The sequence below is a fragment of the Asterias rubens genome, chromosome 14 (genome assembly GCF_902459465.1).
Source record: "Asterias rubens chromosome 14, eAstRub1.3, whole genome shotgun sequence".
Classification (NCBI taxonomy): Eukaryota; Metazoa; Echinodermata; class Asteroidea; order Forcipulatida; family Asteriidae; genus Asterias; species Asterias rubens.
In genome coordinates, this window is record NC_047075.1 from 4,193,990 (window position 1) to 4,219,187 (window position 25,198).

General features: G+C 39.6%; 1 protein-coding gene and 1 non-coding gene across 2 annotated transcripts; one reads left to right on the plus strand and one right to left on the minus strand.

Moving 5' to 3' along the window:
- The first annotated feature begins 4,925 nt into the window (after window positions 1-4,925).
- On the plus strand, window positions 4,926-25,121 carry LOC117299325 (inositol-3-phosphate synthase-like). Its single transcript, XM_033782843.1, has 12 exons — window positions 4,926-5,206; window positions 6,812-6,973; window positions 11,916-12,045; window positions 12,983-13,159; window positions 13,802-13,875; window positions 15,646-15,798; window positions 16,883-17,041; window positions 18,964-19,047; window positions 20,040-20,120; window positions 21,085-21,277; window positions 23,324-23,462; window positions 24,573-25,121. Exons 1-12 carry the CDS (start codon window positions 5,096-5,098, stop codon window positions 24,814-24,816), a joined length of 1,707 nt encoding a protein of 568 aa, XP_033638734.1. The 5' UTR covers window positions 4,926-5,095; the 3' UTR covers window positions 24,817-25,121.
- Window positions 21,790-21,862, minus strand: Trnas-aga. The gene has a single exon. It is a non-coding gene; the product is annotated as a tRNA-Ser (tRNA).
- Window positions 25,122-25,198: the final 77 nt, after the last annotated feature.

Genomic DNA, 25,198 nt, shown 5'->3' on the forward strand with positions numbered 1-25,198 from the left:
AATTATTATTGGTTTTATTTTGGAGGACAAAGGGCAGGGGAGATTTGGGCTACAATCCCGGCCACAGTTGTTTTCTCGTTCTGCCCATACGTTCAAAGTGACTCTCATTGTGCGGTCTGCGCGCTGCAAATGGGGAACTTTTAGGGCGCTTAGCAGACTCACCATGATTTAATATTATTCATAGTAATTTGCGCATGCTCAGAACTACGTTAACGATGAAGATGTTTCCGATATGTCGACTGCCACCTAGCGTTCTTAAGGGTTAACATTGAGTTGGGAACAGTAGGGAGCGTTGTCCTGCAGTTTGGCCGGGACGTGTGTTTCCACTCAATTCTTTTCTTCTTTCAAAACCAAACTGAAGTTCGACGATGAGCACTTTATTGTTTTGGTGTGGGCAGTTCAAATTCCTCACCGTTGTCCATTTTGTCTGTCATAATAATAGCCTTTGTCCCATGTGGGTTGGGGGGGGGGGGTGTAATGACGTAGAAAAACATTAATCGAAGTCTAGCGCACGTATCTACCAACAATGTACTCAAGGCGCTTATACACGAGTGTAAGTTATGCAATCCATTCCGAGTCCCAATTGTAGCTAGGTCAGCCAGGAACCCTGCATCCACAAAATGGGATGGGCGAACCCACCCCTTCTCTTTTCGATATAAAAAGTGCACTGGGCTTTTGGCTTTACGCCCCATAGAAGCAATGGTTAAAATGCCTTGCGGGTCACACGGCTTGGGATTCGAACCCACTCTGCTGACGAGAGTTTGCGCCGATTCTGTGCTTCGGTAAGCAGAGTGAAATTGGGCTTGATTAGTATGAAATAAAATGAACAAATTAATGATTTTGAATGCAAATCGAATTGCCTGAGTTACTAGCGCCCTCTTGTGGCTAACCTTCGCTCATTGTCGAACGTCAGGTCAGATCAAGATCAAGTTTGTCTGCCATGCCGCCTGCCAAAGTTGAATGGTGCGGCAAAGGGCCAATTATTATAAACGTCAAATCGTTTAAACTCCAAATCATGACATTTTACGTTTAGTTTCCTTGTGGTTTTTAATTATTTGATAATAACATCGACATTATAATTACGGCCGCTGCAGTACACTGTACTACCCCGTACACAAAGTTAATCAAAATAAGTAATTAACAAATTAACATCCCTTGTATGATTTAAAAATAATTTACAAGCGCTTTTAAATAATTATGTTTAAATCTAAAACATAAAAAATATTAATTTTGGTTCCATTTTATAATCCTTAGGAATATCACTCCGTTATCCTCCTTTTACCAGTTTTCACGGTAAAAATAATGCCCTTTTCTTTGAATTCGGAAAAAAATAATGATGCCCTATATCATCAACCGATACCCTAATTATCTTAATTTGTTTATATGAAGTATGCAAACATTTATTAAAACTTGATGGACATTGAAATATTCACATCACACACCGATCTTCGATGACTTCAACTGGCCCCATTTGTTTTGAGTTTTTCCTGTTTTCACAGCAAACGAGAAAGACAGAGTATGGTTTCCCGGTGAAGCCATACATGGAAGAAACATCTGCAGTGACTACAAGTGTTCTTTGAGACTCTGTGTATGACTCTATAGCCAGCAGTTGTCTTCATTTTATTCAAAATATCTTTTTAGTAAATTTTAAAAGTTACCATGGTAACTTGCAAAACAAATAATAATAATAATAATAAAAAGTGTGAATAATTACGGGCTTTCAAATCTGATTTTTCTTTATTTTTTTCTTTATTTTTTCCTTAATATTTATAATAAAGCGTATAAATAAACAGTGACAATTGAATCAACAAGCGGATGTTTAAATTTTAATATTAATAATAATATTAATCGGAGGGTTAAAAAAAAGTCTCAAAAAATATTAGAAAATTATATAAGGCACATGGCTTCTTAAAGCCTCTGCATTTTGTTTTTCCAGAATGCTCAGCAAAATATTCAGTCACATGATTTGATCATCATGAATTGTGAATTGAAATAGTGTTTGATGAAACTTTTTCGGTGGGCAAAATATTTTTTATTAGGCCTCAACATTATGACATAAATTGTACCTGGTAGAAACGCCTAAAATACAAAAAAAAATTGCATTTACAAGTGCAAATAATCAGTGAAGCCTTACGTGTTTCTAAGTTTTGGTCAAGGGAGAGGAGACTCTTTGCTTGGCAAATAAAACATTTGTTATCTACGGACTGTTTACATCGCGCACAGAGAGGTAAAAGATTTGGGGACACCTCGAAAACAGAACCTCCTACGAGTATACGTCTTAGCGATTATGTTGCGCATCTCGGGAGAACCTTGGGGCCTTTATTAAACCACGTAGGCTGTGTTTCCAGCTCCGGTTAGGTGCTGTCATGGGGAGGTGTTCGGACATAATCCGTTTTCCTGCATTAAACGGAGCCCGCAGCCCGGAGCGGAGTTTAGAAAACGCCCCTTGTGAACATCGTACGATACTGTCTGAGGTAATCAATGTTTGACGTCTATGATGTGAAAATAGTGTATTGAATACTAGGAAAGCAGACTATACACTGTCACGCGTCCACGTTGCCCTAACTGTCGGTGACACTAGAGAGTTAGCTGCATACACGGTGCACATTGGTGGTTGCATAAGGACAGACGATTCTATTTTCTATAATATTATTATAAACAGATAGGTCTTTCTCGTACAATCTTCACCATTGGTTCACAGCAAATTTAGGAAGGCTCAGAGATTTCCAGTCCATTGAATGTTACCGGAGGAGGATAGTGGTCGGAGCAACTCGCATTCAATCCATTCAGTTCAGTTCACAATATTATTGCGTTGCAGTCAACGGAACTTGGTGATTATACATTCTTGTTTTGTCAGTCATGTCAGTTTGTGCCATGGTTTGTGGGGACTAGCCCCTTTTATCTAGGGTAAGGGTGTTTTAGGGTGGAGTTCACAAAGAGTTAAGACTTAAACCGAGTTACTCGTCCTAACTTAGGACTAGCTATACGTTTTGAATATATTCTAGCTATAGGAATACTCCTGAGTAACCGACCCCAGGCCTTTTTGTTTTTTAGCCCCTCCTGTGTCGACGGTGTGGCCAACCCTCGTAAGCTTAAAGAGAGTTGGCCACACCGTGATGAACGTAGTTTCTTTCGTGAATTTCAATATTTTATACCACGAAAGGGCAGTATCTGGCAGTAGGGCAAAATCTACAATGTACACGTGTTACTGTTACTGTTACGTGTACTGTCTTCGTATGAATTTTTTAAATTAATTTATACATCTATATTATAAAAGCGCTTAAATCGCATGGGCGCCGCCATTGTTGTTTGGCAAGTGGTGCACGCACCCTGCTAAAATGATGCGTCCTGGGGTAAATTTTGGGGTACCCGTGTTGGGGCATGTGTTGTTTGTGACGTCACAGTCAAAGCGCGAGCGTGTAGTAACTTTGTGATTGAGTGCCGGTGTCCTTTGTGATGTCACAGTCACGGCGCGAGCGTCCAGTAACTTCGCGCCTACATACAGTACAGAACAATGCAGGGGGGGGGGGGGGGGGGGGGGGAAGACTGGTGGTTTTGTTTTAGAGCACGTTGTGTGGACAGGGAGATGGGACATGGGTCAGGAAAATATTAAACTGAATGGGGGGGGGGAATGAAGCCCATAAAACGGGAAAACCCCACAAACGGGACCCACGCGAAACTGGAAAATATGAGTTATTGGCAAACATTGGCAAGAAAAGAACAATGTCAATGCAGGGGATCGCGGAGACGGGAGAGGCGCGGAGGCGTGGGTTAGATATGGGACGGGATAAGGAAGGGGCACACGGTGGGACAGGGAGTTGGGGAAAAAATTAACGAGGCTGGTGAGGGGGGAAAAAGCAAAGGGGTTTGAAAACTATACAGGACAGAAAATAATCAACTGAACGGGAACAAAATAAAGGAAACGGGATATAGGCTAAACGCTGAGAAAGAACCACTATCAGGATCCGCTGGAAACTGGAAAATATGGATGGGATCGACAATGCCGAATTGGAAAAAAAGATGGACAAGTGTACGATTTCACAAAGCACTAATATTCGTCTTCACTTAGGATGGGTTGTTTGCCACAGTGATTTGTATTGTGACCCTGCCCAGCCACTTTTGCCCTCCCCTGTACACAATGCTACACTTGCAGCATTTTTACGTCGAGCTTTCTAGCGGGGTTGCCGCGCGAAGCACGGCATCCCGCTAGTTGTAATTATGCCTCGAATTATCAAAATGTATCAGATGTTAGATCAAAGGTCTGCAACACATTAGTTTACAAAAGTAACAATCCAGCTTTTCCTGGCTTTCAGTTTCACAAACAACTTTTACTTTGTAGTTACTAGTAGGCCTAGTTGAACTGGAATGAAATAGGAGACTTTCCAACGCTAGGCGGCAGCAGACATACCGGGTAAATTTCCATTGTTTACGTAGTTCTGAACATGCGCATAATTCTGAGAACAATGGATTTACCCGGTAAGTCTGCTGCCCTCTATCGTCCCAGAAAGTCTCCCATTGATGATCTTGATTTACTTGGCCAGCTGGACCTGTATTTTGTCTTCTTTTTGTTTGTTTATGCAGTGTATCCTTGCCCAAAACAACAATGTTGGTTTTCCCCAGTTGGGAGTTTTCCTCCCACATCAAAAAAATGAATTTCTCCAGTGAGTTCGCCTCCCACCTTTAAAAAATTAATAATTGGATTTTCAGTTGTTTCTCTTGACCCCAAGGAAAAAGTTCCCGTATTTTTACATGGCGCCACCACTTTTTCAATCGATATGAATTAATATCAAAAGTTTCTAATTTACCTCAATGACATATCCCTTTTTTGTAACAGTTAGTGAAAAAGTGGTTGAGTGCAATACGGAAAGTTATCCTGACCCCACCCACCCACAACTTGATAGGAAACCTTCTGCAAGCCTAGACCTTCTGCAGCCTAGATAAAGAGAGCTGTCATTCTGTAGCCTAGGGGTCAAGAGCTGTCATTCTGTAGCCTAGAGAGAGAGCTGTCATTCTGCAGCCTTGAGGTCAAGAGCTGTCATTCTGCACCCTAGGGAGAGAGCTGTCATTCTGCAGCCTAGAGATAGCGAGGTCAGGGATGGAAGCCTTCACTGTCGAGAGTCCTCTCGTCAACTACACAGATGAGTTCATCGAGTCTGACTACAGTTACCAGACAACGCGAGTGCACAAGGACAATGGAAGGATCAAGGTGGGTTTCGACATCTTCAAATTTTTTTGGTAGAAATTGTTAACCTTTTCCCCACTAGTACTAAAGACGATCAAAGTCAACCAAGTATTAGTACCGCAATGGTTTAAAGTCACCTGGAAGTGGTATTTTTTATAAATAAAGCTTTTGTCACTAAAATATGTGTTTTTATGAGAGGAATGTGAATAAAAAGTTAACTAAGGTTTAAAAGTATTAGTTTTGATTGTATTTACAAGTTTACGAGTAGGCCCCGACCCGAGAGGGCGCTGTTCGTGACGTAATTCAAGGCACGATATTTGAAGAGAAAATTTGTAGTCAGGCCCCCGTACATTACGTCTGGGAACATGGCACATCAAAACAAATTTAGACACGATTTTACACACATACGTACATTGAAACTTGAACATGTTGAACGCCTAGTGGTTTTTACAAAGCTATTGCTGCTATTTTTATTTAACTATGCGACTTTTTAGTGACCAAAATGGGTTGTAAGATGTGGGTCTGCCTACGTATTATTATAGAAATACGGCCACGGAGCAGACTGCACGCACGCACTATGCCGGGCTGCTGTATAATGTGCGGATGGTCACATAGGACCTGCACGCACGGTGAATCGCATGCGGTACCAAAAAAAAATCGTGTCACTTGGCAAAAGCTAAAAACATCCCCCCAAAGTTCAAACTTACCCGAATTTTTTTACGTTTAGCAAATGCTCCTCTGGGTTCGTCACGTCTTTCAGATACCTTCTTCGACTTCTTCCCACAAGCTGGAAAAATTGTTGGGACGGCGTCGTGTTTAAGAATGGCTCTTCTCGTCATGTCAAATGAGTGGTGTATCCCGGATTCGAAGCACGACGACTCAAAGTGTTCGCTGCATAGCGCTGAAAAAGATGTCGGACCGGACCACTTTGCTCTAGTTAATCTGACTTTCGCAGCCCACAACCGCCTATACTTGGGATCTGCAGAAAACAGATGAAGACTGACCCCATCTTTAGTTGTTTTGATGCATCCAGCAGCAATACACCTGGTCGGCATTGCCGGAAAAATGCCAGAAAAAAAACCTTTTTCACAGCGTACAAACTCACGTCTTAGAATTACATGTACTTTTGCACGTGTGTTTATCTACGCATCGAGGGGGGTCTATGTTTGATCGAGGCAAAGTCTTCCTTTTCCTACGTCACAAAAGGGGTAGGCAGAGTCAACCCCCCCAAGCACTTAATTAATTTTTTTAACATATAAATCGTGACAAACAATTACTCAAAAAATTGTTTTATTGTTAATAAACATATACTCTTATGTTTAAAAGAAAAACAATCCTATTTCCAGGTGCCTTTAAGTTAACATCAGTGATAAAGAATATTATATGGTTTACCCTCAAGGCCCGGTCACACAGGCCTCAATAACGAGAACGAAAACGAGAACGTTAACAATGCTCGCCCTTGATTAGTTGAATAAGGGTGGGCGTATTCTCTGTAGAGCAATTCAACCAATAGAATGCATTCTCTTTGTGTCGTTTTTGTTATCGCTGCAGTGTGACTTGGCCTTTACACTGTCGTGTGTAAACACTGTATACTCAGTCCTTTCCCGTGTTTCTTGTCTTGTCGTGTAGGTTGTTCCCGTAAACACCCAAGTGAAATTTCGTACCGAGAGGCGGAGGCCAAGGTTAGGGTGTATGCTGGTTGGATGGGGAGGCAACAATGGCTCAACAGTCACTGCGGCTGTCATTGCTAACCAGAAAAAGATGAACTGGCATACCAAGGAAGGAGTCCAGGTAGGTGTTCATGGTCTGACCTTAAGGCCCTATCCGAATTGTCATGGCCGAGTGGTTAAGAGCATAGAATTCAAGTTCTAGTGCGTTTTCACCGGAGTGTGGGTTCGAATCCCGGTCGTGACACTTGTGTCCTTGAGCAAGATACTTTACTATAATTGCTTCTCTTCACCCAGGGGAATAAATGGGTACCTGCGAGGGTAGAGGTTGATATTGTGAATGAAAAAGCCTTTGGAGCGATATAAACTGTTGCCCAGGTTGTATACTCCCAAGGGAGCTGAGAAACATTAAAAAGGGATGTTATTGGCCCTATGACCAGGGCACTAATGTAAAGCGCTTAGAGAATTAAGTGTTAGTTATTAGGCGCTATATAAATCGAAAGTTATTATTATTAGAATTGTCATAACAGCTGTTCTCTAAGGGTGTTGTTAAGTACAGATCATACTTCCAAGCATAATGACGCGGAAATCTAGCCGTAGTTGTAGCCGCTAATTCGAACATGGTCTAATTTGTTCAAAGGCTTGCCAGCGGGACCAGTTAGCTTTTCATTTCCCTGGCCAGTTGGCTTTTGCACTAGTCAAAAATTCATATTAAATAGATGCTTTTCAACACTGAACCACTAGCAAGTAGTAGTCCCAGCCAATTTCCTACATTTGTAACTTCCACAAAGGTAATAATTAAAAATCAGGACATTCCTTTCCAGAACTTAAATCGTCTCCCTGTTTCTAAAATCTACTCCGCGGCAGTAGAATTAAAAAAAAGCAGGACCTTCAATGTAGTCAGACATGTGGTTGGTACCCGGTGTACCTTGGTAAACCTCGCCCGAGGTGTTTTTTTTTTAAAATATAGTTGACAGGTTTTGGGGGGGATTTTCTGCGAGTACATCTAGACACTGTACATAGCTGAAACTTTCATCACATGATTTTTGTAACATCTTTTTACACATTTTCATTTCAGCCTTTAGCAGGACAAAACCAATCTATGACCTTTTCGTTATTAGTACCTGAAACAATCAACCTTTTTCGAGTAGATTCATTTGTTGTTCATTTGAAACCACTCTCAAATTTCAACACAATACATGTAGTATCAGCTGAAAAAATGTACAAAAACCAAACAAAGGAAACAATGTTGCCCGTTTTGTACCCTCCAAAGTCACAGTCCAAAGGTTATCGGACCCATCAGTATGGCATATATCCAAGTACATGTACATGCAGCAACAACATGATCAGGGAAGATATTCGTGATATTCTACATCTATTTTTATCTAATTACTGATTTTGTTGATCGACTCTCAGAAAAGCAGTCAGATTTGTGCCAAATAGGTGAACAATCTACATTCTTTAAAAGGCAGTGGACAGTATTGGGAATTACTCAAAATAATTATTTGCATAAAACCTTACTTGGTGACGAGTAATGGGGAGAGGTTTATAGTATAAAACATTGTGAGAAACGGCTCCCTCTGAAGTGACATAGTTTTCGAGAAAGAAGTAATTTTCCACAAATTTGATTTCGAGACCTCAAATTTAGAATTTGAGGTCTCGAAATCAACCATCTAAACGCACACAACTTCGTGTGAAAAGGGTGTTTATTCTTTCATTATTATCTCGCAACTTCGAAGACCAATTGAGCTCAAATTTGCACAGGTTTGTTATTTTATGCATATGTTAAGATACACCAAGAGAGAAGACTGGTCTTTGACAATAACCAATAGTGTCCACTGCCTTTAAGGGAAGGTGAACTGTACGTTTGGTAATCACTTTTAAATTGAATGGCAATAAAAACTTGGTTATGATTGTACATTAATTAGCATTCAAATTAAATAAGCTTGGGCGATATCGATTTATTTTATTCACGATATATCACCGACAATATATCGCGATATTCGATATAATCGCGATTAATGAAATTTGACATCATCAGTCTTAAAACTCCAAGTGAAAGTTGTAGAAGAGACAGTCCTAGCATAAGAGAGGTGTTCTAATGACCTATTATTCAGGTTTTACTCCAAACCTATGGGGTGCAAGATGTCTCAGCTAGCAAAAACATCGCGATATTTAATCGATATATCAATATATCGATTAAAACCAAATCCATCCGATATCGAAATCGTGTCCAAATTAATATCGCGATATTCGATAATATCGTGATATCGCCCAAGCTTAGTATTAAAGCACATTGAGAATAATTTATGTTTTTAATTAATGCGGTTAGGGAAAAAGTTTCAGCGAGAAAGTTTCAGCGAGAAAATTTCACCCCAATGTTGAAGGACCAATAAACTGAAAATAAACATTTTCAAATTGTGTTCAAGGATCAAGTATCACTCCCCTGATAAGTAAAAAACAAATAATGATGCAACAATAAAGACAGTACACAAAACAATTTATTAAACTTAATGAGACAGAATCCAAAAGAACAAAGCAAGTGGGGGGGTAGTGTATACACTGTCAAGCACCAATTTTTGATTGTTTGACTAATGATCTGACTAATGCTGATAAAAAAAATTGCGATTTCGGGCAATCATGCCCCCGACCAGCTGCCCACATCACCGGTGACTGTATTTTGAATCAAAGCACTTAATCTGAATTATGCAATTGAGATCCAGTATTTTCCAGGATGTGTCTTCTTCTTATTTTTACCCCTTGCAATTATCATTTTTCCAAATTTCTTTAGACCCCCCTCCCCCCACAAGCACCAAGTCCCACCTCCCCATTAGAACCACGCCGCCACATGGTGCTACCAGGTCTGAAATTTCATCTTTGAGAGGGCAAGGCCTTTTTCATTTTAAAAAGGTCACTTCCATTGGGAAATAGTTTGAAACTTTTGAACCAAGGCGAAGACCAGGGCAACGGAGGGTGGCCTATGGTGTACGTGAAATTCCAGGCCTGTGCTACGGGTCTTTTACAAAAATTCCAATATGCCACAGTACATCAAACCGCAACACCATTATTTTTGGCAAATGGTCAGACTGTATCATACCACCCACAACAAACTTTATTCACTCACCTCGAGATCTACTATACAGACACTGTACAGAATTTTCTAGATTGATCTTGTGGAAGCGTACACGTGTACTGTAGTAATTCAATAAATGTACATCAATTTATATGCAAATTTAGAACAATTAAAACAGAGACCTTTCAACGTCAATCAATCAATAAATTTATGAGTTTCATATCATTTGTCATAAGGCACAATGCCAACAGTTTTTCTCAATGTCTCCAAATGATATTGACTGCTTTTTCAATCAATGTTATTGATCTGATGGTTCCTGATCCTTCCAAATATTAAACTAATAATCCAATTTCAAATATTTGCCTTAATTTATTCGAAATGGAACTGTTTGCTCTTAACGATTTAGTCAATAAACGGTGAAACATGTAATTCAAAACACATTTTGCATTTATTGACTAAATGTAGGAGTGGGATAGTTGGGGGGGGGCTTACTTTTGCATACAATTTTAATAAAGACTGCATTTGTTTGAATGATGGACCGGAGCGGTCTCCAGTAGAGTGTGCAATTTTTTAATGGTCGGGTCATGCTTGGATTCTTTTTGTCAATATAATGCTTGAATTTATGCACAATTATCCAGGAAGATAAAATAAAAGTACATTTCTAATAGTGGAAGTTTTACATGTAGTTGAATACAGTGTCTCCTTCCAGATAAAACAGCAACAAACTGTCATGTAATTTTACATCAAATCTATGAACCCATTATTAGTGAGGTGACACTAAGAGACAGTCTCTGAAACGATTCATGCTGGTACTGTTAGTTAGGCCGTGTCCGAAACGGCGACTTCGGCTACAGCTACGGCTAAAATCGCGCGCGTCTGCCTATTCTTCAACACTGGTAGACGCGCTGATCTAGACGTAGCTGTAGCCGAAGTCGTCGTTTCGGACACGGCCTTATAGACCTTTATCATGCTGCCTCCCTCTCGGTCATGTTCCTGGTATCGAATAACAGTAATGCATGCTGATAATCACCTTGCAATTAGGGACCAGACTAGTTTGTTCTTCAAGCCTCGGTTTGGTAACATTGATACCAATGGGAGAAATTCAAGATGGCTGCACCGTGATAAAGGTCCATTGTAACAAGCCTTGCACTCTTGTGAATTTTCCCCAAAAATTTGAGCCTGTGGACAAATAATCTTGTGTTTTTCAATTGGTATGATATCATTAAAAAACAAACAAGATGATCAAATGTTGACTTTGACGCTGATAAGTATTGTTAAATTCTGTTGAGTATCAAAGTATATTTACAATGTACAGATAGCAGATAACAATGTTATCTTCTCTATAGTGCTTGTTCAAATAAAAACAGATACACTAAAGGCACTGGACACTATTGGTTGCTCAAAATTATTGATCAGCAGTCAGGGCTGTATGCTTCGTTTTTGAAAGGGCAAAGGCACCAAGGCATTTTCTCTTTGGCAAAGGGCATCCTATGAGGAAATTGTAAATTTCTACTTGAGCATTTCAAGGGCACCAAGGCAATGGCAAGGGGCAATGGAGGCAATGGCCTCAGTTGCCTACAATGTACGTGAAGTATCAGGCCTGTAGCATACAAACTTACTTGGTAATGAGCAATGGAGAGCTGTTGATAGTTTGTAAAACAAAACATTGTGAGAAATGGCTCCCTCTAAATATACGTGTTATTTCTCACTCAAATATTGAAATACTCCAGGGGTCGACTTCACAAAGAAAGTCCTAACCTAGGACTAGTCCTAGGACTCTTAAAAAAAATTTAAGGCTAGTCCTAACTCTTGTAATTTGAGATAAGACTCGAGATAGTTTAAACTCTTTGTGAAATCCACCCCAGGCCTGAAGCCTTTTACATGTAAGACATCTGAAAGCACACAAATTTGTGCAACAAGGGTGTTTTTATTCCATTATTTTCTTGCATCTTCGATTATCACAACTGTGCTTTTGTTCCCCTTCCATTTCCAGCATGCCAATTTCTACGGCTCACTGACACAGACATCAACATTATCACTTGGCAGGGGCGAAGATGGAGATGTTAACATCCCCTTCAAGGACATTCTGCCAATGGTTGAACCAACAGAGATACTATTTGATGGTAAGCGGTAGGCCCTTAATTTAAGCCTGGGAAGCTAGTGCGACTAATAATAGTGGCTTCTTACTTGTATAGCGCTCAGGTCCAACACACAGTGACGCTCATGGCGCTTTAACATTATTACCCCTGGTCACTGAGCCTCAAGCTCCCTGGGGAGTATACAGCCTGTGCGTCCATGTAGCCCACTAAGCTAATCAATCACAAGAACCAACCCTGCCTTCACAGGTACAGGTACCCATTTACTCCTGGGTGGATAGAAGCTTATGGTACGGTGTCTTGCTCAAGGACGCAAGTGTCACAACCGGGATTCAAACCCACACTCAGCTGAACAGAAACACCAGAGCTTGAGTTCGGTCTTCTTATCCACTCAGCCACGTCATCCCCTATTGTCGAAGGCGCGACTATTGATTGTTTTATTGAGTCGTGGCTACCGTTATTTAACTTCTCGGTTGGTCGTGCCGCTACGACTACCTCTAAAATAGGCGTCACTTCCTGCTTGGTGAACCAGTTGTGTCGCTCACGACTATTCACAACAACATTACATACGAAACACAATAAGACATCAGTGACTTAAGTTTGAATTACACAGAGGCCTTGGTCTCTGTTGGCCTGCAGCTGATTTCACAAAACGCTGGGATTAATCCTATCTCAAGTTAGGATGAGTAACTCGTCCTAACTTAGGATAGGTTCATTGGGTCCTAACATCTAAGGATACGGAACTTAAGTCCTCCTAAGTCTTAAGATTATTCCTAAGTTAAAATGAGTTTGGTGACATCGACGGCAGGTCTTGGCCATTGGTGCCCCTTAAACATTTGTTCATAGACTTTAAGATTTTCAAATGGAAGTGCGCTTTGCAGAATGAAAATACCCTTGCCCTCTCAAAGATTGAATTCCTGTAATAAAACGATACAGAATTCACTCTTTTGTTTTTTTGTTTCAGGATGGGATATTTCGTCGATGAATCTTGCGGATGCCATGAGCAGAGCCCAGGTCCTAGAGTATGAACTTCAGCAGAAACTGAACCCGTACATGAAGAACTTGAAGCCTCGACCCTCTATCTATTTCCCATCATTCATTGCAGCCAATCAGAAGGATCGAGCAGATAATGTGCTGACAGGTGGGTGGCAGGTTGTCCTTTGTCTTGTTTTTTTGTCGCCTTGTTGAAAGGAACATTCTATTTTTCAACTTATAAAGATATTCACCCCATTGCACTCATTAATAGTCATTATTTATAATACTGATCATAAATATATTGACTCTTATATTTCGCAGTTCCAAAGAATGATCATTGCACTTCAAACCTCTGGTCACTGGGCCATTTATTACATTCCTTAAACTATCTCAGCTCCCTTTGGAGTATACATGTACAGCAGTGCTGCCAAATATGTAGCGCACTAAGCTAATCAATCACAAGAACCATCTCTGCCCTCCATGCCCTCACAGGTACCCATTAACCCCAGGGTAAAGAGAAGCAAAAATAGTTTGAAAGTGTTTTGTTCAAGGACACAAGTGTCATGACTGGGATTCAAACCCAAACCCTGATGACCCAGTAACCAGAACTTAATTCCAATACACTAAACTACACATAGTTATTTGTGGATTATTCATTCTTCCTCCCCAAAAAAATAAATGAAGCTGTTACATATTATTTTAGTTACATTACTATTAGGCTAGAAGCTTGTTATAATGACAACCACATCAATGCTCAACTACCTTGTATAGCTGATCATAACTTATATTTTATGTTGTTTTATTCCAGGCACTAAACAAGAGTTGCTGGAGACAATCAGGAATGACATCAGAGATTTTAAAATGGCTAAGAAACTTGACAAGGTGAGCTTTATTAAGGTTTTCTTGGCCAATTTTAACACAATACAAAAGTTATTATACTTTGCTTTGTATATATTTTTTTCTGGTCCAGACTTTAATTGTTATTCTTTTCCAGCGCCTTGAGGCGGATTCTTTCTGCTATTGTTTCTGTGCTTAATACATTTTTCTTTGTTATAATTATTGTTATTGTATATTTGGTTTGCGGTAACACCATGTGTGTATCTACTTGCCAGGTAGAGTTTGTTCTTAGAGAACTGTCTTGCTTTATTCTACTGCCGCGGAGTAGATAATCGGAGGTTCGGGAGACTTCTCAGTTCTGAAAAGAACTGTCCTGCTTTTTAACTATTACCAGGGCGGATGGTATAGAAAATAGACTTGACTTCTACTTAAGCTTATAGGCAGTGATGTAGCTAGGACATTTTTAGTGGTGGGCGCAGCTGAATTTAAACTTGGTCAGAAATTGCGAGCAGTGCGCACGTACTTTTATGTAAGGATTGTTTACAGGGCTAAATATTAACATTCCAGTCGTGTCAAATGCACATTATGTAAGATTCAAGAATCACAATTTTTAAGTATAATGACAATTGTTATTACAAAAATGTGTTAATACAAAATAATTGTGATGCATTTGTTGTGAACAGACTGTTTTTGAAATAGTTTCTGCTGTTTGCTTGTTGTAATCCTGCCGCGATGAAGTTGAACTTGAACTTTGAAGGTGGAGTAACTGTCTCGATAGTCTCAGGTACAGTTTCATTCTCAGCACTAACTGAAGCTGCACGAGATACTTTTATATCATCTTCCAATCTTTTCCTGTTTTCCAAAAAAGTCGCCTTATTACCGTACGTTGCAAGGCCATCTTAAAATTTACACAGATCTCATTCAAGTTAAAAACCCAGCTCACTGTCACACGTGTGGATGAAGCGAACGTGTTTACATGCCTACATCCGGGACACGCGAACTCGTACACTAGACTTTACACAGCCCCCTTGTACTGTTGTGTGGCGATACTGTTTGTGTGTACATGGAATGCGTGAAATCCCCGTGAAAACCTCACGACTAGACTTGTAGTGCACTCTAGGGTCTACCACAGCGCGCGCTGGTGTACACCACATGTACATACATACATCGTGTACATGTGCACGGTACCAGCACTGCTGTCAGCCTGTATACATGGTATAGACGGTACGCCTTCTACACTGTACCATAGTTCGTTCAATAAAAACGTCAGGGCACATTTCACGAAGAAAACTTCACAAGATGGCAAGAGGCAAGTTACATGGGAAAACACGATTGAGGATTTAATTGCTCGTAATTCTGGCTCAAACAAATTACAAACTGCATTTAAAATGACAAAACACAAAAAAAACATGACATTTTAGTCTTGCAATGTGATCAATATCAGTAGAACTTTTAATTTTTAAATAATTTTGGGGGAAATTTTGTGGTGGGCGGCAGTCGTTTTTTCTAGCTGAAGTACCGGCGGAAATTGTCAGTGCTGGGCGGGCCCGCCCACCGCCGCCCACCGTGGCTGCAACGCTGCTTGTAGGAATGAATTAACTGTACTGCCGCGAAGTCAGTTCTGAATTGGTCTCAACGTTTCGACGAGCTTGCTCTAGTCATCGTCACGAGACTGGTCATCGTCATGGTGATACCTCACCATGCAATGCCTCAAATCCTATTATTGTTATTATTATTAAACAATTTTTTTCTTGAGCTTTTGCACGATGACTTGTTTGAGAGTTTGTAATTTTTTACTTTCTTGTTTGTTGGCAGGTGATTGTTCTTTGGACAGCCAACACAGAGAGATTCTGCGCTGTGGAAACCGGACTCAACACGACAGCCGAGGAACTCCTGAGCTCAATCAACAGAAACACCGAAGAGATTTCTCCATCCACACTCTTTGCAGTGGCCAGTATCTTGGAAGGAGTAAGTCGACTCTTAATTTTGATCAGTGAATCTGGTGTGGCGTAGCTGGAACACTAGACTCCTGCTTTGGTGTTTGTGATCAGCAGAGTGTGGGTTCGAGTCCAGGGGTCGATTTCACAAAGAGTTAGGACTAGTCATAACTTAGGACTAGTCCTAGAAGATATACAAATTGCATGGCTAGTCCTAAGTTAGGACGAGTAACTGGTCCTAACTCGAGATAAGACTAGTCCTAACTCTTTGTGAAATCCACCCCAGGGGTTGATTTCACTAAGAGTTACATGTTGGACTATTCCTAACTTAGTACTAGTCCTAGGAGATAGGAAAAACTTCAGGCTAGTCCTAAGTTAGGACTAGTAACTCGTCCTAAGATAAGGCCAGTCATAACTCTTTCTGAAATCCACCTCGGGTCTTGATTCTAGTCAGATTTGTGTCAGGTGGAACGTAAAGCTGTTGGTCCTGTACGTTGTGTAATGCACGTTAAAAAAAAAAAGTTGCATGGTATCATAGCCAAGCGGCTAAGTGCATTGAGTTTAAGTTCTGGTGGTTAGGTCAACAGACTGTAATTTCGAATCCCGGTCGTGACCATTGTGTCCTTGCAAAATACTTTACTATAATTGCTTCTGTTCACCCAGGGGCGTAAATGGTTAACTGTGAGGGTAGAGGTTGACATTAAGTTTGAAATAGCCCTTTGGAGCACCACAGAGCTAAACAAAATACAGGAATATTATTGGCACAGAGAGCTAAGACTAGTTTAGGAGTAGCCTAAATACCCTACGTGTAAGTTCTTTTGAAATCGACCCAAGGGCGCTAAATGTATTAAGTGCAGTGATACCCAGGCTATAGTGCACGTAGCTACCTACATTGTAAATGTGTTTTGTTAATCCTGTGTTTTACTATTCCATTGTAGTTTTTACTAGACAACATACATGTACATGCACACCCTGCTTGTGAGAGCTGGTTGAGTGTAACCCTGTTGTATCATAGGATTTTCCCTATTTATGGCGCATTCCAATGATTGAGACTTTCCGGGTAGACAAAAAACTTCTTGAAACTAACTTCAACTCTTTTTCCTCTCCATCTTTAGTGTACCTACATCAACGGCTCTCCCCAGAACACGTTTGTCCCTGGAGTGGTCGACCTTGCCACCCAGAAGGGCGTGATGATCGCTGGGGATGACTTTAAATCAGGACAGACCAAACTCAAGTCTGTATTGGTTGACTTTCTTGTGAGCGCTGGAATCAAGGTAAGTTTCGGAAGACTTATTATAATAGTAATAATAATAATAATAATAATAAATAATATTTATGGAGCGCCTTTTACAAAAGTTACAAAGCGCTGTACAATAACTACAAATAAACACAAATTATAATAACTAAGCTAAGCATAGAAGTAAATGAGTCTTTAACATGGCTTTGAAGGATTCAATTGATGAAGCGTGACGGATGTGAAGAGGGAGATTGTTCTATAATGTAGGTGCGCTGACTGTGAAGGCTTGTTGGCCATACCGGGTATAGGTGTTAATATTATTTATTACTATTTATATCAGGCTAACAGAGGCAAAAATATATCGGCGTATTGACTGCTTTCGTAAAAAGTGCCCTGATGGCAGCAATATTGTGTCAGTAAAAGTTCCCGGCAATGTTGCTTCAGTATTGCTCCATTCGGGGATTTTAACAAGTTTCGCTGGTTCCCATATAGTCATGAGTGCGCGCTCGATGTTGTTAACCAGTGAACGGAGCTGCAGATAATAATCAACAATGGCTGCTTCTACTAGCGGCGCGAGATTTGCTTCGGTTTCCGATGAGGATTTTGTAGAACTTTTGAAGAACAAAGACACAGAAAACACCTTGAAGGCTACAAAACAAGCAGTACATGTTCTGAGAGCTTACCTGACGGAAAAAAAGATCGTCAAACGAATTTTGAAAGAGTAGATAAGCTTACGCTTGCGAGTGTTTTGTCAAAATTTTATGTGAAAGTCAGAAAAACAGACAGCAAGCACTACAAGACAGCGTCATTGAACAGCATTCGAGCAGGAATTAATCAGGTGAGCCAAAATAATGTTGCTTTGATCAAGTCCTCCACCTGATATAAATAATAATAACAATATTGGATGGCTTTTTTTCGGGGGATACAAGAATATATTGCACTCGCTATGACAATATTGCACGAGTCGAAGACGAGTGCAATATTGTCATATCTCTCTAGTGCAATATTATATTCTTGTATCCCCCTCAAAGCCATCCAATAATAATCATTATATTATAATTATTATTATTAATAATATTATTATTAACCATAAGGACGAAAACAGCAGTGGTCGTTTGTAGTGCACAAAGACACTCCTGGTGCAGGAGAGATGCAAAAGCAATGGGCTCTACAATGAAATAAACAGTTTTCAGATAAGTTTTAAGCTGGTAAAAGTAGTAACTTTTCAGATAAATTTTTGAGCTGGTAAAAGTAGTAACTTTTCAGATAAGTTTTTAAGCTAGGTAAAAGTAGTAACTTTTCAGATTAGTTTTTAGGCTAGGTAAAATTAGTGATTTGTTGGTTTTCAGATGAGTTTTTTAGCTAGTAAAAGTAGTGACTTGGTTTTCAGATGAGTTTTTTAGCTGGTAAAAGTAGTGACTTGTCAGAAGTTGGGAGGGAATTCACTCCTAAGTGATGGGCCAAAGTGTGAGAAGGATCGGGTTCCCCATGAGTAGGGTGTATCTGGAATGTATAGAAGGTTGGTGTCTGATTATCTGAGCTGCCTGGGTGGTGCATGAAGCTCTGAACTAAACAAATTTTTAAGAGGTTCATCAATCGTTTACATGCTATTAATTGTAATACATTCTAATCATTGCGGCAGGATTGACTTGTAGAAGGACTTGTTTTGATTATTGTTCTCGTAATGTACAAGTGTAATGTGTGAAAACAAACATAGTAAGCTGCCTCTTCCCTGGTTGTATTGTAAACTTGGATGTGATCTTTTTACCTATTCAAAAACTTGCTGAATAGCCATTTGATGTGCTACTTGTCTTATGTATCTTGTAGCTAGAGGCAGTTCGAATCCTATGTTTGTAGAAGTGGGTACGTCCACAATTTAATAAATGTTAATTTGCATTGGGAATAAAGATGCAGTATACTGCCATGATTATTGGAATAATTGTTTATTTTATTTTATAGCCAACATCGATTGTGAGTTACAATCACCTTGGCAACAACGATGGCAAGAATCTTTCAGCTCCGCAACAATTCCGATCAAAGGAGGTATGTTAATAAAGAACGTGTTGTCAAATCTGGTAATGTCTGTATAACTGTTTTCTTTTCCCCCATAGTATAATGCAACATTGACTCAAGTCACCATTGCAGCTGAACAGGTTGAACACAAATTTTAACATGTGTGCCATACATAAACACCTTCATCAAATACGTTCATCTGGTTTACACATGTTTCAGTGTGTGTCTGGTATCGCTCGGCTACGCCTGCACGTTCATAGAGAGACCTGCTTTTGAAGGACTTTCTTTGGCTTAATGCTGCGGGCCTGGTCATGGAATACTTTTTGAGAAAGAAGTTATTTTCCACGCATTTGATTTTGAGACCTCAGATTTTGAATTTGAGGTCTCAAAATCAAGCATCTGAAAGCACACAACTTTGTGTGACAAGGGTGTTTTTCTTTCATTATTATCTCGCAACTTCGTTGACCGATTGAGCTCAAATTTTCACAGGTTTGTTATTTTACGCATATGTTGAGATACAGCAAGTGAGAATAATGGTCTTTGACAATTACCAATAGTGTCCAGTGTCTTTAATGTTGGGCTTTTATAGAGTGTTCTCTCCGTGTAACGAAACTATTTGCTTGATTTCGAGACCTCAAATTCTAAACTTGAGGTCTCGAAATCAAATTCGTAGAAAATTACTTCTTTCTCGAAAACTTCAACAACCGATTGTTATTTTTTGCATAGGTCATGTAAGTTGAGATACACCGAGTCCGAAGACCGGTCTTTGACAATGACCAATTGACCCCTTGCACACGCGTCACACGCGGCGACTGATGCCACACTCACCAAGTTGGTGGTCAATAGGTTTACGTGTAAACGTTGCGTCACCTGAAAATGCGCACTTCACTGAATAACACATGTTGACATTGACCACCAAAATGGCTTATCCAAGATTATTCTGATGATGACGTCAGGTGAAATGGGTCAATAGTGTCCCGTGTCTTTAACTCTGTTCTATTGTTTTACAAAACTCTCTTCAGATCTCCAAGAGCAATGTAGTGGATGACATGGTAGAGTCCAATCCAATCTTGTACAAGGACAACAAGAAACCAGATCATTGTGTAAGTACCCATTTTGTTATACCTACACATCAATCCGGGCGCACACCGGGCGCGCGAGTGTTGAGCACCGCGCGCCATTTGCTGCGGTATCTTCAGTGCCTAGGTTATGCACAAAGACACTGTTTTGTTTATTTGTTCAATAGAGGGCGCTACCAATTTTGTTACGTCGGATTGGTCTATAGACTAAGTGACCTTTGTTTACAATAAATGGACCGTGCAATCTCCATAAAATAATATAAGACTTTATGTTATCTTCCATTGAGCTGTGTACAAATTGTGCCTGCGGGAAGTCTAGGCTTGGTGACTCTTTTGTAAGCATGTGATGTCACAGGTCACATCGTCTATACATACAACATGATATCACTCAAAATTAAAATGGTCTCTGTTGCCCCTGGTCTTCGCCTTGTGCCCTTTCAAAGTTTTGACTTTGAGATTTTCCATTGGAAGTGCCCTTCGCATAATTATTAAAACTGCATTGCTTAGTAGTGAGGAATGTTCCGATGAGAACATCCCGTTTTAAAAACAGTCTGGGCCCAATTTCATAGAGCTGCTTAGCACAAAAATTTCCTTAGCATGAAATTTCCTCCTTGATGAAAACAGGATTACCAACCAAATCTATTAGTTGCATATTGCATGTTACTGGTATTTAGCTGTTTGCTTATCCTGAAAATCACGTGGAAATTAGGTTGGTTACCCTGTTTTTATCAAGGAAAAAGTTTCATGCTAAGCAAATTTTTGTGCTTAGCAGCTCTATGAAATTGGGCCCTGGTCCCTTATTTTATTAACATTTTAAACACAATTTTTTTTGTTTAGTAGTTGTTTCGATAATTATTTTTGTCTAAATTATTTTTAATATATTTATCTGTACAGTCACATGCAATTTGGCCCTTGAGCCACGACTTGGGTTTGTAATAAAAAATGAAATTCCAGGCATGTCACTCTTGTGTTTGTCATCTTCTTTCAGGTTGTCATCAAGTATGTTCCTTACGTCAGCGACAGTAAACGTGCCTTAGACGAGTACACATCAGAGATTATGATGGGAGGGCGTAACACATTAGTCATTCACAACACGTGTGAAGACTCTCTCTTAGCGACCCCCATCATCCTGGACTTGGTGATTCTTGCTGAGATATGCCAGAGGATTTCATTTAAGACAGGTAAAAGTCGTGCTCCCATTGGACTTTTTGTTTTATCGTATCAGCCGTCGTTTTTACCAAACTCTTCCTAAAAAACTTAGGATTAATCTTAGGACTTAGGACGAGTTAAGCTCCTTATTCATAGATGTGAGGACACATTGAACCCATCCTAAGTTAGGACAAGTTACTCATTCTAACTAGAGATAGGACTTATCCTAGCATTTCGTGAAATTCGGCTGCAGGACTTTTCTGTAGATTTACAAAATTCAATTCAATCGGGATGCATGGTAAACTTTATAGATCATGTTGGTTCAAGCGCTTTGAGTACATGTACCTTGGGCGTAATGGTACGAGCTGCTTTCAGTCGCAATGTGTTTAAAACTTGTGTTTAAATATGTTGATACATGTAATAGATGTTAAATTTGCATCGGGATAAAGAATATTAATTTTTGGTTTTACCCATATACACCGATGTGTGTAGCACTGTATACTCAGTACTTTCCCCGAGTCCTGTGAAAAAAATCACAGGCATTTTACTCGGGTGGGATTCGAACCCACGACCCTTGCAATTCTAGAGCAATGTCATACCAACTAGACCACCGAGATTGCCCGGTAGCTACAGGCAGTTCGAATCCTATGTTTAGCAGCCGGTACTGCAAACGATTTAATAGATGTTAAATTTGCATCGGGATAAAGAATATTAATTTTTGGTTTAACCCATGTACACCGATGTGTGTAGCACTGTATACTCAGTACTTTCCCCGAGTCCTGCGAAAAAAATCACAGGCATTTTACTCGGGTGGGATTGTTGTATTCTTACTTGTTGTATTTTTTTGCATTGATAATGTACCAAAAATATTTATTAACTTTGGTTACCATTCTTGAATTGATATGTAAAAGTGTTAATCTCTGAAACACCTTACCTGAATTTGCAATTTGTATTTTCATTTATTTCATTCATGTGTGTGTTTCTACTATTTGATTGTGCTTTTAAACACTTCCACTGGACTATTATGTACTTTTTCCATGTTAAAAATAACTGCATGTTTTCTAATTCTTCATTGCAGTTTTAGTGAGCTTCTACTACAGAAGGCCAGTCCTTCTGTATATCACCCCCCCCCCCCATTCATTTGTATTTTTCCTTTTTCTTGTATTGTGTTTTATATATTATACCATGTATTGATTAGTTTGGATTTACCAATCAGTGCATGAATATCAGTGGAAGTGTCGTGGCCGAGCGGTTAAGATCACCGAATTCAAACTCTGGCGTTTCTGATCAGCAGAGTGTGGGTTCGAATCCCAAGCCGTGACACTTGTGTCCTTAAGCAAGACACTTAACCATTGCTTCGTCCTTCGGATGGGACGTAAAGCCGTTGGTCCCATGTGTTGTGTAATACTGGTAAAAGAACCCAGTGCACTTATCGAAAAGAGAAGGGGTTCGCCCCGGTGTTCCTGGCTGTGGCTGCTTAATGCGCCGTAGCACCTTGTAAACCATTATAAGGTGCTAACTAATTGGGTCTCAAAATTCATGACTGCAATAATCTTTCTGAATGTTTGTATATACTCAGCGCCTTGGGTACCTTGTTTGGTAGATACGTGCGCTATATAAGACTTCGTTATTATTTTTTTTTTTTTTAATTATTGTTATCAGTGTTTTCCCTAAACTTTTTCAGTGAATGGTCAGCATGACCAATGCTTTCCATTTCACTGGTCCGTCAGTTTTGTCACTAGTCATTGTTTACAAAATGAAACTGAACTTCTGTTGAATGAGTCGGGATGTAAACATATGGTCCTTAATTTTGGTTGTAACAAATTAAATCAGTAAAAAAAAAAGGATTTTTTTGGTTTAGGTTTTCAGCTTGGGTTTTCTCAAATAGGCCTCTGATATTATTTCAGAGGGATTTATTTAACAAAGTTTTCTTCTAGTAGATCATTGGGGTTTGTCTTTAACTTTAGTATAACTTACTTAGGCCTAATTAGTAAGATTTTAGATGAAAATTAATTATGATGTTTTATCCTAATACCAATCCTGTTTAATACATTTTAAATTGTTTTTATTTGTTGAAGATGAAGAAGATGAGTACCAGAGATTCCATCCTGTGTTGTCCATCTTAAGCTACCTGTGTAAGGCTCCGTTAGTCCCCAATGGAACGCCAGTTATCAACGCCTTGTTCAAACAGCGTGCCTGTATTGAAAATATATTCAGGTACAGCCAATTTTACTGATATTAACCTTTTAGAGGGATACAATTTATTTCTGTCTAATCATCACCATATGCCCCAGTCGTTACTTCTATAAATTATATTTTGTTTTTCTTTTAAGAATTACAATGTTGAAGGCACTAGACACCTTTTGGTAAATGTCAAAGACCGATCTTCTCGCTTGGTATCTCAACATACATTGTATGCATAAAATAACAAACTTTTAAAACTAGTAAAAATACCCTTGTCGCACAAGTTGTGTGGTTTAAGATGCTTAAATTCAGCTGAAACTTCAGCTGAGGTCTGAAAATCAATTCAAATACTTTGGAAGGAAATTACTTTTTTTTTCAAAAACTATGTGCGAGCCGTTTCTCACAATGTTACATGTATTATCAACAGCTCTCCATTGCTCGCTAATAAGGAATTTTTTATATCAACTATTATTTTGAGTAATTACCAATAGTGTCTAATGCCTTTAACTAAGATGTTATGTGTAGATGAGTTGTTTATAGTAAGCCCTGTAGAGACATCCCTGCTGTTTTCCAGTAGATACCCTCTACTGTTTGTTATAAATGTGACACGAGGCGTTGTGATGTTATCCCATGGTGTGTTCCCAGACTCCACATTTCAAATAAGGTGATAGTTATTTGCTGTTTGTCCGGACTATTTTTGACTGGGTCCCTAAAATGGTGGGTAATAAGCCATTTGCGAGTTAGATTTTAATAATATCTGGTACAATGCCTCGCTTTATTACGATGCACCGCTTACATTTGAATTCCTCAGACTATCGAGACAGTTGCTACCCAACGTGATTAGGAGCAAGCTTTTTTGTGGTCATGACGATGAACACCCATACACAATTCTGAATTAGTGTGTATGGAACTATGACACCAGGGTTTGCTCATCTTGGAGGTTGCTATACAAAAGCTTGCCCCTAACCGTGACGTAGCAACCGTCTCGACAGTCAAAGGAATTCAAATATAAAGGGTGCATTGTAATGAAGCAAGTCATTGTACCAGACATTATTTAAATTTAACTCGCAAATGGCTTATTGCATCAGGTGAATGTTGTCAATACATTCACTCTTATTTAGGAAACTGTTTCTATCTTTTCAGAGCATGCGTTGGATTGCCTCCTCAGAGTCACATGACTCTTGAACACAAGTGTGGCGCCCTCTCTGGACTGAGCAAGGTCCATCACACGAGGACCAGCCACAAGCAAGTGAACGGGCACGTAAACGGAATGACCAATGGCAAAGGTGTTTTGGACAAATTGACCAATGGGGAAGCTAGTGAAGCAACTAATGGCCATACGCATTTGTCCAATGGTTTAAACTCCATGAGCAATGGTGTTGTATGAAAAAAAGCCAAAAAAACATAACAAATATTTCTTCATACATGTTCTTAAAGATATGGATGTAAACTTTATTGTGATTTTTAATATTGTTTCCTAGGTTGTTTCGCAAACTAGGGTGTGATCTCTGGCAAAGCGACAGTTAGGAACCATCCAAACAAAGATATTGACAAAATAGGAAGACCGCCAACATAGGGCTAGATAGATCAGCCGGCTCGTTTATCTGAAGGTCGGAGGTACAAGTCCCACTCTAGTCAAGTTTTTTTTGCTCACCCAAAAAATATTTAAAGGCAGTGGACACTATTGGTAATTGTCAAAGACTAGCCTTCACAGTTGGTGTATCTCAACATATGCATAAAATAACTAACCTGTGAAAGTTTGAGCTCAA

Coding starts and splice junctions, on each gene's coding strand:
- LOC117299325 (XM_033782843.1), top strand. CDS start 5,096: ATGGAAGCCTTCACTGTCGAGAGTCCTCTCGTCAACTACACAGATGAG. Junction 5,207..6,811: donor AGGACAATGGAAGGATCAAG/GTGGGTTTCGAC, acceptor CTTGTCGTGTAG/GTTGTTCCCGTAAACACCCA. Junction 12,046..12,982: donor AACAGAGATACTATTTGATG/GTAAGCGGTAGG, acceptor TTTTTGTTTCAG/GATGGGATATTTCGTCGATG.